At 45.4% G+C, this 12,052-nt stretch overlaps 1 protein-coding gene across 1 annotated transcript in view; it reads left to right on the top strand.

Annotated features, from left to right (window-relative positions):
• LOC134957793 (calcium-activated chloride channel regulator 1-like) overlaps window positions 1-12,052 on the top strand; it is a 262,420-nt gene that overhangs the window by 225,001 nt on the left and 25,367 nt on the right. Inside the window, exons 13-14 of the mRNA XM_063939962.1 lie at window positions 3,016-3,180; window positions 3,435-3,665. Coding sequence (XP_063796032.1) covers window positions 3,016-3,180; window positions 3,435-3,665 — 396 coding nt within the window. The remainder of the gene's footprint in view (window positions 1-3,015; window positions 3,181-3,434; window positions 3,666-12,052) is intronic.

The raw sequence follows: 12,052 nt of genomic DNA, 5'->3' as shown, positions 1-12,052 counted from the left end.
TCCCACCACGGGCACTGCAGCCACAGCAAAAATCGCTGGCAAAATGGTAGCTGCACGTGCGCAGTAGGTAATTTGTCTGCAGACCATGGTGAACGCCATGTTTCCAGAGACCTGCACGTGGCAAGTATACTCTCGCACAATGCCAAAGCCTACTGTGCATTGAGAGTAGGGGGCACATCCAGAGTCTGCACACGGGCCCCCTCCTCAGTTATTTTGATTTAACCATCTGTGCTGAAGCCTGGATATCACTAAAACCTGCACTGTTAGTGTGCCTTGAGGACCAAGATTGGGAATGTCTGCTATAATGTGTATAAATTGTGTACTTAGGGGGTCATTCCGATCCGTTCACATGCAGCGGTTCTTCGTTGCGGTGCGCACGGGTTGGAATTGCGCATGCATGGCAGGTGCAATGCGCACGCGCAGCTTTGCCCGGCGATGCCCGTCGCTGGGCAGTGGCTACAACAAGAAGAAAGTGAATGCTATCGCGATCGCAAGAAGATTGACAGCGGGGAGGCGTTCCGGGGCGTCTACTCACCGTTTTCCAGGCGCGGGGATCCGAACGCAGGCGTGTCCAGGCGTTTGGAGGGCGGATGTCTGTCAATCCTGGGACCTTCGTCGCTGGATCCATCACACAGGGTAAGTAGGTCTGACCCTGGTCTTGTTTTGCAGGAAACTTTTTTAGCATATCAGGGCTGCACAAGCGATCTCAGCCTTGCTATGCTAAAATACACTCCCCCATAGGTGGCGTCAAGTTGATTGCATGAGCAGCAAAAGGTTGCTACGTGCGATCAACTCGCACTCGAATGACAACCTGTGTTTTTGTGCATCTTTTGTACTCACAGTTAAGCCACACCTGTCGTATTCCAGGCACATCTGTTCCTGTTATTTGCAGGGAGCAGGGTGCATTTTTAGCTTTGAGAGTTGGTCACATCTCATGTTTGCAGCCAAGTTTTGGGGAGTGTATTTTGCATTTGTGCTTAGGTGCAAATTGCATTGGATTCTGAGTGTGGGATGTACTAAAGTGAAAATGTGGTAAAAAAAAATACATTTTGGAGGGTTTAACCGCATTTTCGTATGTACTTACCTCCACCTGCCAGGTCTCTGCTACACAGAAACGCCAGCTTTTGCTGGCGTTACCCTGTAGAAGCCTATAGGGCTTCTTCCGTAATGCGATGTGGAGAGGATTCCGTCATGGAACCCTCCCAGCATCCCCTGCAGCCGCCGCTGGTTTGCGCATGCGCAGATGGAGTCCCGGGTCATAAATCCATAAGTACAGCAGTCGCAGTGCATCACAAAGGGCAGCTCTTATCGGGAGAGCCAACATTTGCATTACTAATCTTATATGTAAGTACATATGCAATTTGTATCAATGCTAAAAGTGACGGAATGTACCGCAATCTTTTATAGGGAGTACCCAAAAGAAACAGGAATTAATGATTTAGTAATTATTTATTTGTACATTTTGAACTTTCAGTCACCCTCAAAGTACTCTCCACTTGAATCAATACATGTGTCAAAACGTTTTTTCCATTGCTCAAAACAGTTTTAAAACTAATTTCGTTGATGCCTTTTAGTATTTTTGTCGTTTTTTGTTTCACCTCTTCAATATCAGCAAAACATTTTCCTTTAAGGTCTCTTTTCATCCGAGGAAATAAAAAAAAGTTGCACGGGGTGAGATCGGGTGAATACGTTGGGTGAGGCAAAGGTGTCATGCCGCTTGTGGTTAAAAATTACTTGACAGTCAGAGCTGTGTGGGCAGATGCGTTGTCATGATTGAAGAACCAGTCACCTGTTCACCACAAATCTGGACTTTTTTTTCTCAAACCATGGCACAACCATTTGAAAACTTCCAAATAAAAACTTTGTAGCTTTGTAGCTGTTTCTGTATAATTTTTTTCCCCAAAAGGAAACAACACTTCACAGCAGCACATTGTTCGTGTGAATCAGTCATCACAAAAATAGGCGAAAGAGTGAAAAACTCGCTGAAAAAAAATATCTCTGTATTCAAAGTGGTATCCGGTCTCTACGTCGACAAGACTTAGGTCGACCACTATTGGTAAACAATAACTAGGCCGACAGGGTTTCTAGGTTGACAGGGTCTCTAGGTCGACATGTTCTAAGTAGACAGGTCAAAAGGTCGACATGAGGGTTTTTAAAAAAATATATATATTTTTTAACTTTTTCATACTTAACAACTACAATTGGGAACAGTAGGCACCTTGCCAGAAGCATGGCGAGCGAAGCGGTGCACTAATTGGGGTTCCCGGTCACTGTAGGGCGAAAACAACACCCCAAAAGATTTAAAAAAACTCATGTCGACCTTTTGACCTGTCGACCTAGAGACCCTGTCGACCTAGTTACTGTCGACCAATAGTGGTCAACCTAGACACTGTCGACCTAAGTGTGGTCGACCTTCAATACCACACCCATTCAAAGTAATGGGCCCTACACACTGGTCGATACCAGTGAAAGATATGAACGATCTCGTTCATTAATGAACGAGATACCGTTCATATCCTTCAGTGTGTAGGCACCAGCGATGAACGATGCGCGGCCCCACGCTCGTTCATCGCTGGTGCCGGCTCGTTTAAACACGCAGGTCAATATGGACAATCTCATCCATATTAGCATGCAGAAACTTCACTCCCCCCGTCACCTCTTCCCCGCCGCCGGGTGGCCAGTCTGATGTATCGGCCGTCGGGCAGCACGGTGGCGGGTCGCTATGTGTGTAGGGCCCATACCACTATATTCTACCTTCTACCGGCTCCAAAGGGTTCTGCAAACATTCACCTAGTAGCGGAAGCCCGTACTACAAGCGCCTCGTCCTCTACAACACAATTTCTGTGGGGTTTTTGGGTACCACCTTGCACATACAATTAAGTAAAAAGACTACTGAAAAGTATGACAAACTATGGCCATATTGTATATATAGAAATGTTTTCTGAATTTTATTTGAATAAACGAACAGTTGTCAAATTATGCAAATTTTTCTCGTGTAAATTCTGTTTCCTTAAGGTGCGGATATTCTCAAGAATGACGGAATTTATTCCAAATACTTTACTGACTTCAGTGGAAATGGCAGGTATAATCTGAAAGTGCGTGTTGAGAGTCAAGGACAAGGAAGAAATTTGGGACTCCCCAAAAATCAAGCAATATACTTACCTGGCTTTGTAGAGAATGGTAAGAAAATGGCAAAAATAAAACAAATGGTACTTGGATATTCAACTTCAGTTACAAAGCGTACCAGATAGATAGAACCAACCACATCTGAATAAGGGCCTTGATTCGATACTGTATCTTCGGACACAGCAGCTTATCACAGAAGCAGGCAGGAGGTGTCTGTGCATATAATACATCTCTGAAATCCTTGAAAATTTTATATTTTAAAACATAACCAAAAGAATTGACTATTTTTTGTAACATTTTTTTAATAGGTACTATAGTCAGTAACCCACCAAGGCCAAAAATTACAATTGATGACTTAAATGTGGGCAGTTTCACCCGGACAGCTTCAGGAGAGGCCTTCATAGTATCCAATGTGCCATCAGGTTCACTGCCGGATGTCTTTAAACCTGCAAAAGTCACAGACTTAAGTGCAATCATTCAAGCTCAACAAATTGTGTTGTTCTGGACAGCAACTGGAGATGATCTCGATCAAGGAAATGGCAAGTTTTAAATTCCGCATTTTACCACTAGGAAACATTATTCTGGCTTGTTGTGTGTATGACCAGTGAGTGGAGGGTGGTGTTGTAGTGAGTGGACAGTCTAGCTGTACCTCAGTCTCTATCATCTTATGCGTTGTGCAGTGAATATGAAACAAGTGCACAAAGTGTGGATACAGCAGGTGTATTATAGTACATATATATCCATGTGCATACATATATACACATGTATATACATACATATAAACAAACAAACACACACACACACACACACACACACACACACACACACACATATGATATATATACATGTGTATATATATACGTGTACTGTACGTATGGATGGATGTATATGTATATATTAGTGATGAGCGGGTTCGGTTCCTCGGAATCCGAACCCCCCCCGAACTTCACCCATTTTACACAGGTCCGAGGCAGACTCGGATACTCCCGCCTTGCTCGGTTAACCCGAGCGCGCCCGAATGTCATCATCCCACTGTCGTATTCTCGCGAGATTCGTATTCTATATAAGGAGCCGCGCGTCGCCGGCATTTTCACTCATGCATTGGAGATGATAGGGAGAGGACGTGTGCAGCGTTCTCTCAGTTGTGTTCAGTGTGCTGCAAATATCTGTGTGCTACAAATATCTGTGCTCAGTGTGCTTGCAAATATCTGTGCACAGTGTGCTGAAGTGAAAATATCTACGTTCTCTGCCTGAAAAACGCTCCATATCTGTGCTGCATTGTAGTATATAGTAGGAGGACAGTGCAGAATTTTGCTGACCAGTGACCACCAGTATTAAATCAGTACGGTACAGTAGTCCACTGCTCTACCTACCTCTGTGTCGTCAAGTATACTATCCATCCATACCTGTGGTGCATTTAAGCTTTGCGCAGTATATATATATAGTAGGAGGACAGTGCATAATTTTGCTGACCACCAGTATATAATATATAGCAGTACGGTACATTAGTCCACTGCTCTACCTACCTCTGTGTCGTCAAGTATACTATCCATCCATACCTGTGGTGCATTTAAGTTTTGCGCAGAATATATATAGTAGGAGGACAGTGCATAATTTTGCTGACCACCAGTGTATAATATATAGCAGTACGGTACAGTAGTCCACTGCTCTACCTACCTCTGTGTCGTCAAATATACTATCCATACATACATGTGGTGCATTTAAGTTTTGCGCAGAATATATATAGTAGGAGGACAGTGCATAATTTTGCTGACCACCAGTGTATAATATATAGCAGTACGGTACAGTAGTCCACTGCTCTACCTACCTCTGTGTCGTCAAGTATACTATCCATCCATACCTGTGGTGCATTTAAGTTTTGCGCAGTATATATTAGTGATGGGCACCGGAAATTTTTCGGGTTTTGTGTTTTGGTTTTGGGTTCGGTTCCGCGGCCGTGTTTTGGGTTCGAACGCGTTTTGGCAAAACCTCACCGAATTTTTTTTGTCGGATTCGGGTGTGTTTTGGATTCGGGTGTTTAATTCAAAAAACCCTAAAAACAGCTTAAATCATAGAATTTGGGGGTCATTTTGATCCCATAGTATTATTAACCTCAATAACCATAATTTCCACTCATTTTCAGTCTATTCTGAACACCTCACAATATTATTTTTAGTCCTAAAATTTGCACCGAGGTAGCTGTGTGACTAAGCTAAGCGACCCAAGTGGCCGACACAAACACCTGGCCCATCTAGGAGTGGCACTGCAGTGTCACGCAGGATGGCCCTTCAAAAAAATACTCCCCAAACAGCACATGACGCAAAGAAAAAAAGAGGCGCAATGAGGTAGCTGTGTGACTAAGATAAGCGACCCAAGTGGCCGACACAAACACCTGGCCCATCTAGGAGTGGCACTGCAGTGTCACGCAGGATGGCCCTTCAAAAAAATACTCCCCAAACAGCACATGACGCAAAGAAAAAAAGAGGCGCAATGAGGTAGCTGTGTGACTAAGCTAAGCGACCCAAGTGGCCGACACAAACACCTGGCCCATCTAGGAGTGGCACTGCAGTGTCAGACAGGATGGCACTTGAAAAAAATACTCCCCAAACAGCACATGACGCAAAGAAAAAAAGAGGCGCAATGAGGTAGCTGTGTGACTAAGATAAGCGACCCAAGTGGCCGACACAAACACCTGGCCCATCTAGGAGTGGCACTGCAGTGTCAGACAGGATGGCACTTGAAAAAAATACTCCCCAAACAGCACATGACGCAAAGAAAAAAAGAGGCGCAATGAGGTAGCTGTGTGACTAAGATAAGCGACCCAAGTGGCCGACACAAACACCTGGCCCATCTAGGAGTGGCACTGCAGTGTCACGCATGATGGCCCTTCAAAAAAATACTCCCCAAACAGCACATGACGCAAAGAAAAATGAAAGAAAAAAGAGGTGCAAGATGGAATTGTCCTTGGGCCCTCCCACCCACCCTTATGTTGTATAAACAGGACATGCACACTTTAACGAACCCATCATTTCAGCGACAGGGTCTGCCACACGACTGTGACTGAAATGACTGGTTGGTTTGGGCCCCCACCAAAAAAGAAGCAATCAATCTCTCCTTGCACAAACTGGCTCTACAGAGGCAAGATGTACACCTCATCATCATCGTCCGATTCATCACCCCTTTCACTGTGTACATCCCCCTCCTCACAGATTATTAATTCGTCCCCACTGGAATCCACCATCTCAGGTCCCCGTGTACTTTCTGGAGGCAATTGCTGCTGGTGAATGTCTCCACGGAGGAATTGATTATAATTCATTTTAATGAACATCATCTTCTCCACATTTTCTTGAAGTAACCTCGTACGCCGATTGCTGACAAGGTGAGCGGCGGCACTAAACACTCTTTCGGAGTACACACTGGAGGGAGGGCAACTTAGGTAGAATAAAGCCAGTTTGTGCAAGGGCCTCCAAATTGCCTCTTTTTCCTGCCAGTATACGTACGGACTGTCTGACGTGCCTACTTGGATGCGGTCACTCATATAATCCTCCACCATTCTTTCAATGGTGAGAGAATCATATGCAGTGACAGTAGACGACATGTCAGTAATAGTTGGCAGGTCCTTCAGTCCGGACCAGATGTCAGCACTCGCTCCAGACTGCCCTGCATCACCGCCAGCGGGTGGGCTCGGAATTCGTAGCCTTTTCCTCGCACCCCCAGTTGCGGGAGAATGTGAAGGAGGAGATGTTGACGGGTCACGTTCCGCTTGACTTGACAATTTTCTCACCAGCAGGTCTTTGAACCTCTGCAGACTTGTGTCTGCCGGAAAGAGAGATCCAACGTAGGTTTTAAATCTAGGATCGAGCACGGTGGCCAAAATGTAGTGCTCTGATTTCAACAGATTGACCACCCGTGAATCCTGGTTAAGCGAATGAAGGGCTCCATCCACAAGTCCCACATGCCTAGCGGAATCGCTCTGTTTTAGCTCCTCCTTCAATGTCTCCAGCTTCTTCTGCAAAAGCCTGATGAGGGGAATGACCTGACTCAGGCTGGCAGTGTCTGAACTGACTTCACGTGTGGCAAGTTCAAAAGGTTGCAGAACCTTGCACAATGTTGAAATCATTCTCCACTGCGCTTGAGTCAGGTGCATTCAACCTCTGCCTATATCGTGGCCAGATGTATAGGCTTGAATGGCCTTTTGCTGCTCCTCCATCCTCTGAAGCATATAGAGGGTTGAATTCCACCTCGTTACCACCTCTTGCTTCAGATGATGGCAGGGCAGGTTCAGGTGTTTTTGGTGGTGCTCCAGTCTTCTGTACGCGGTGCCTGTACGCCGAAAGTGGCCCGCAATTCTTCTGGCCACCGACAGCATCTCTTGCACGCCCCTGTCGTTTTTTAAATAATTCTGCACCACCAAATTCAAGGTATGTGCAAAACATGGGACGTGCTGGAATTTGCCCAGATGTAATGCACGCACAATATTGCTGGCGTTGTCCGATGCCACAAATCCCCAGGAGAGTCCAATTGGGGTAAGCCATTCTGCGATGATCTTCCTCAGTTGCCGTAAGAGGTTTTCAGCTGTGTGCGTATTCTGGAAAGCGGTGATACAAAGCGTAGCCTGCCTAGGAACGAGTTGGCGTTTGCGAGATGCTGCTACTGGTGCCGCCGCTGCTGTTCTTGCAGCGGGAGGCAATACATCTACCCAGTGGGCTGTCACAGTCATGTAGTCCTGAGTCTGCCCTGCTCCACTTGTCCACATGTCCGTGGTTAAGTGGACATTGGGTACAACTGCATTTTTTAGGACACTGGTGACTCTTTTTCTGAGGTCTGTGTACATTTTCGGTATCGCCTGCCTAGAGAAATGGAACCTAGATGGTATTTTATACCGGGGACACAGTACCTCAATCAAGTCTCTAGTTGGCTCTGAATTAACGATGGATACCGGAACCACGTTTCTCACCGCCCAGGCTGCCAAGGCCTCAGTTATCCGCTTTGCAGCAGGATGACTGCTGTGATATTTCATCTTCCTCGCAAAGGACTGTTGGACAGTCAATTGCTTACTGGAAGTAGTACAAGTGGTCTTCCGACTTCCCCTCTGGGATGACGATCGACTCCCAGCAGCAACAACAGCAGCGCCAGCAGCAGAAGGCGTTACACTCAAGGATGCATCGGAGGAATCCCAGGCAGGAGAGGACTCGTCAGACTTGCCAGTGACATGGCCTGCAGGACTATTGGCTTTCCTGTGTAAGGAGGAAATTGACACTGAGGGAGTTGGTGGTGTGGTTTGCAGGAGCTTGGTTACAAGAGGAAGGGATTTAGTGGTCAGTGGACTGCTTCCGCTGTCACCCAAAGTTTTTGAACTTGTCACTGACTTATGATGAATGCGCTGCAGGTGACGTATAAGGGAGGATGTTCCGAGGTGGTTAACGTCCTTACCCCTACTTATTACAGCTTGACAAAGGCAACACACGGCTTGACACCTGTTGTCCGCATTTCTGTTGAAATAATTCCACACCGAAGAGCTGATTTTTTTTGTATTTTGACCAGGCATGTTAATGGCCATATTCGTCCCACGGACAACAGGTGTCTCCCCGGGTGCCTGACTTAAACAAACCACCTCACCATCAGAATCCTCCTTGTCAATTTCCTCCCCAGCGCCAGCAACACCCATATCCTCATCCTGGTGTACTTCAACAGTGACATCTTCAATTTGACTATCAGGAACTGGACTGCGGGTGCTCCTTCCAGCACTTGCAGGGGGCGTGCAAATGGTGGAAGGTGCAAGCTCTTCCCGTCCAATGTTGGGAAGGTCAGGCATCGCAACCGACACAATTGGACTCTCCTTGGGGATTTGTGATTTCGAAGAACGCACAGTTCTTTGCTGTGCTTTTGCCAGCTCAAGTCTTTTCTTTTTTCTAGCGAGAGGATGAGTGCTTCCATCCTCATGTGAAGCTGAACCACTAGCCATGAACATAGGCCAGGGCCTCAGCCGTTCCTTGCCACTCCGTGTCGTAAATGGCATATTGGCAAGTTTACGCTTCTCCTCAGACGCTTTTAATTTTGATTTTTGGGTAATTTTTTTACTGATCTTTTGTGTTTTGGATTTTACATGCTCTGTACTATGACATTGGGCATCGGCCTTGGCAGACGACGTTGATGGCATTTCATCGTCTCGGCCATGACTAGTGGCAGCAGCTTCAGCACGAGGTGGAAGTGGATCTTGATCTTTCCCTATTTTTTTAACCTCCACATTTTTGTTCTCCATATTTTAATGCGCACAACTAAAAGGCACCACAGGTATACAATGTAGATGGATGGATAGTATACTTTATGTATGACGACGAGTGACTGAAGACACAGAGGTAGGTACAGCAGTGGCCTACCGTACTGCTATATACAGTATAATGGACCTGGTGGACACTGTCAGCAGACTACGTTTATAGTATAAAGAAAAAAAGACACCACAGGTATACAATGTAGATGGATGGATAGTATACTTTATGTATGATGACGAGTGACTGAAGACACAGAGGTAGGTACAGCAGTGGCCTACCGTACTGCTATATACAGTATAATGGACCTGGTGGACACTGTCAGCAGACTGCGTTTATAGTATAAAGAAAAAAAGACACCACAGGTATACAATGTAGATGGATGGATAGTATACTTTATGTATGACGACGAGTGACTGAAGACACAGAGGTAGGTACAGCAGTGGCCTACCGTACTGCTATATACAGTATAATGGACCTGGTGGACACTGTCAGCAGACTGCGTTTATAGTATAAAGAAAAAAAGACACCACAGGTATACAATGTAGATGGATGGATAGTATACTTTATGTATGACGACGAGTGACTGAAGACACAGAGGTAGGTACAGCAGTGGCCTACCGTACTGCTATATACAGTATAATGGACCTGGTGGACACTGTCAGCAGACTGCGTTTATAGTATAAAGAAAAAAAAGACACCACAGGTATACAATGTAGATGGATGGATAGTATACTTTATGTATGACGACGAGTGACTGAAGACACAGAGGTAGGTACAGCAGTGGCCTACCGTACTGCTATATACAGTATAATGGACCTGGTGGACACTGTCAGCAGACTGCGTTTATAGTATAAAGAAAAAAAGACACCACAGGTATACAATGTAGATGGATGGATAGTATACTTTATGTATGACGATGAGTGACTGAAGACACAGAGGTAGGTACACCATGGCCTACCGTACTGCTATATACAGTATAATGGACCTGGTGGACACTGTCAGCAGACTGCGTTTATAGTATAAAGAAAAAAAGACACCACAGGTATACAATGTAGATGGATGGATAGTATACTTTATGTATGACGACGAGTGACTGAAGACACAGAGGTAGGTACAGCAGTGGCCTACCGTACTGCTATATACAGTATAATGGACCTGGTGGACACTGTCAGCAGACTGCGTTTATAGTATAAAGAAAAAAAGACACCATAGGTATACAATGTTGATGGATGGATAGTATACTTTATGTATGACGACGAGTGACTGAAGACACAGAGGTAGGTACAGCAGTGGCCTACCGTACTGCTATATACAGTATAATGGACCTGGTGGACACTGTCAGCAGACTGCGTTTATACTTATAGTATAAAGAAAAAAAGACACCACAGGAGTGTTTTTCAGGCAGACAAACGTATACTGGTGGTCACTGTCAGCAAAACTGTGCACTGTACTCCTGCTATAGCTGCTCCCCAGTCTCCCCCACAATTAAGCAGTGTGAGCACTCAGCACAGTCAGATATATCATGCAGCACACTGAGGCTGAGCACAGATATGGTATGGAGCGTTTTTTTCAGGCAGAGAACGGATAAAAAAAAACTAGCAAAACTCTGCACTGTACTCCTCCTAACAGCTGCTCCCCAATCCTCCCCACAATAAGCTAAGCAGTAGCAATCAGATCAACTAACTATAACTATATAAACGGAGAGGACGCCAGCCACGTCCTCTCCCTATCAATCTCAATGCACGTGTGAAAATGGCGGCGACGCGCGGCTGCTTATATAGAATCCGAATCTCGCGAGAATCCGACAGCGGGATGATGACGTTCGGGCGCGCTCGGGTTAGCCGAGCCATACGGGAGAATCCGAGTATGGCTCGGACCCGTGTAAAAAGGGTAAAGTTCGGGGGGGTTCGGTTTCTCGGAAACCAAACCCGCTCATCACTATTATATATATATAGTAGGAGGACAGTGCATAATTTTGCTGACCACCAGTATATAATATATAGCAGTACGGTACAGTAGTCCACTGCTCTACCTACCTCTGTGTCGTCAAGTATACTATCCATCCATACCTGTGGTGCATTTAAGTTTTGCGCAGAATATATATAGTAGGAGGACAGTGCATAATTTTGCTGACCACCAGTGTATAATATATAGCAGTACGGTACAGTAGTCCACTGCTCTACCTACCTCTGTGTCGTCAAATATACTATCCATACATACATGTGGTGCATTTAAGTTTTGCACAGTATATATATAGTAGGAGGACAGTGCATAATTTTGCTGACCACCAGTATATAATATATAACAGTACGGTACAGTAGGCCATTGCTATTGATATATTACTGGCATATAATTCCACACTTTAAAAAATGGAGAACAAAAATGTGGAGGGTAAAATAGGGAAAGATCAAGATCCACTTCCACCTCGTGCTGAAGCTGCTGCCACTAGTCATGGCCGAGATGATGAAATGCCATCAACGTCGTTTGCCAAGGCCGATGCCCAATGTCATAGTAGAGAGCATGTAAAATCCAAAAAACAAAAGTTCAGTAAAATGACCCAAAAATCTAAATTAAAAGCATCTGAGGAGAAGCGTAAACTTGCCAATATGCCATTTACGACACGGAGTGGCAAGGAACGGCTGAGGCCCTCTCCT

This window comes from Pseudophryne corroboree, chromosome 9, assembly GCF_028390025.1.
Source record: "Pseudophryne corroboree isolate aPseCor3 chromosome 9, aPseCor3.hap2, whole genome shotgun sequence".
Classification (NCBI taxonomy): domain Eukaryota; kingdom Metazoa; phylum Chordata; class Amphibia; order Anura; family Myobatrachidae; genus Pseudophryne; species Pseudophryne corroboree.
This window is presented reverse-complemented; position numbering and strand designations above follow the sequence as displayed.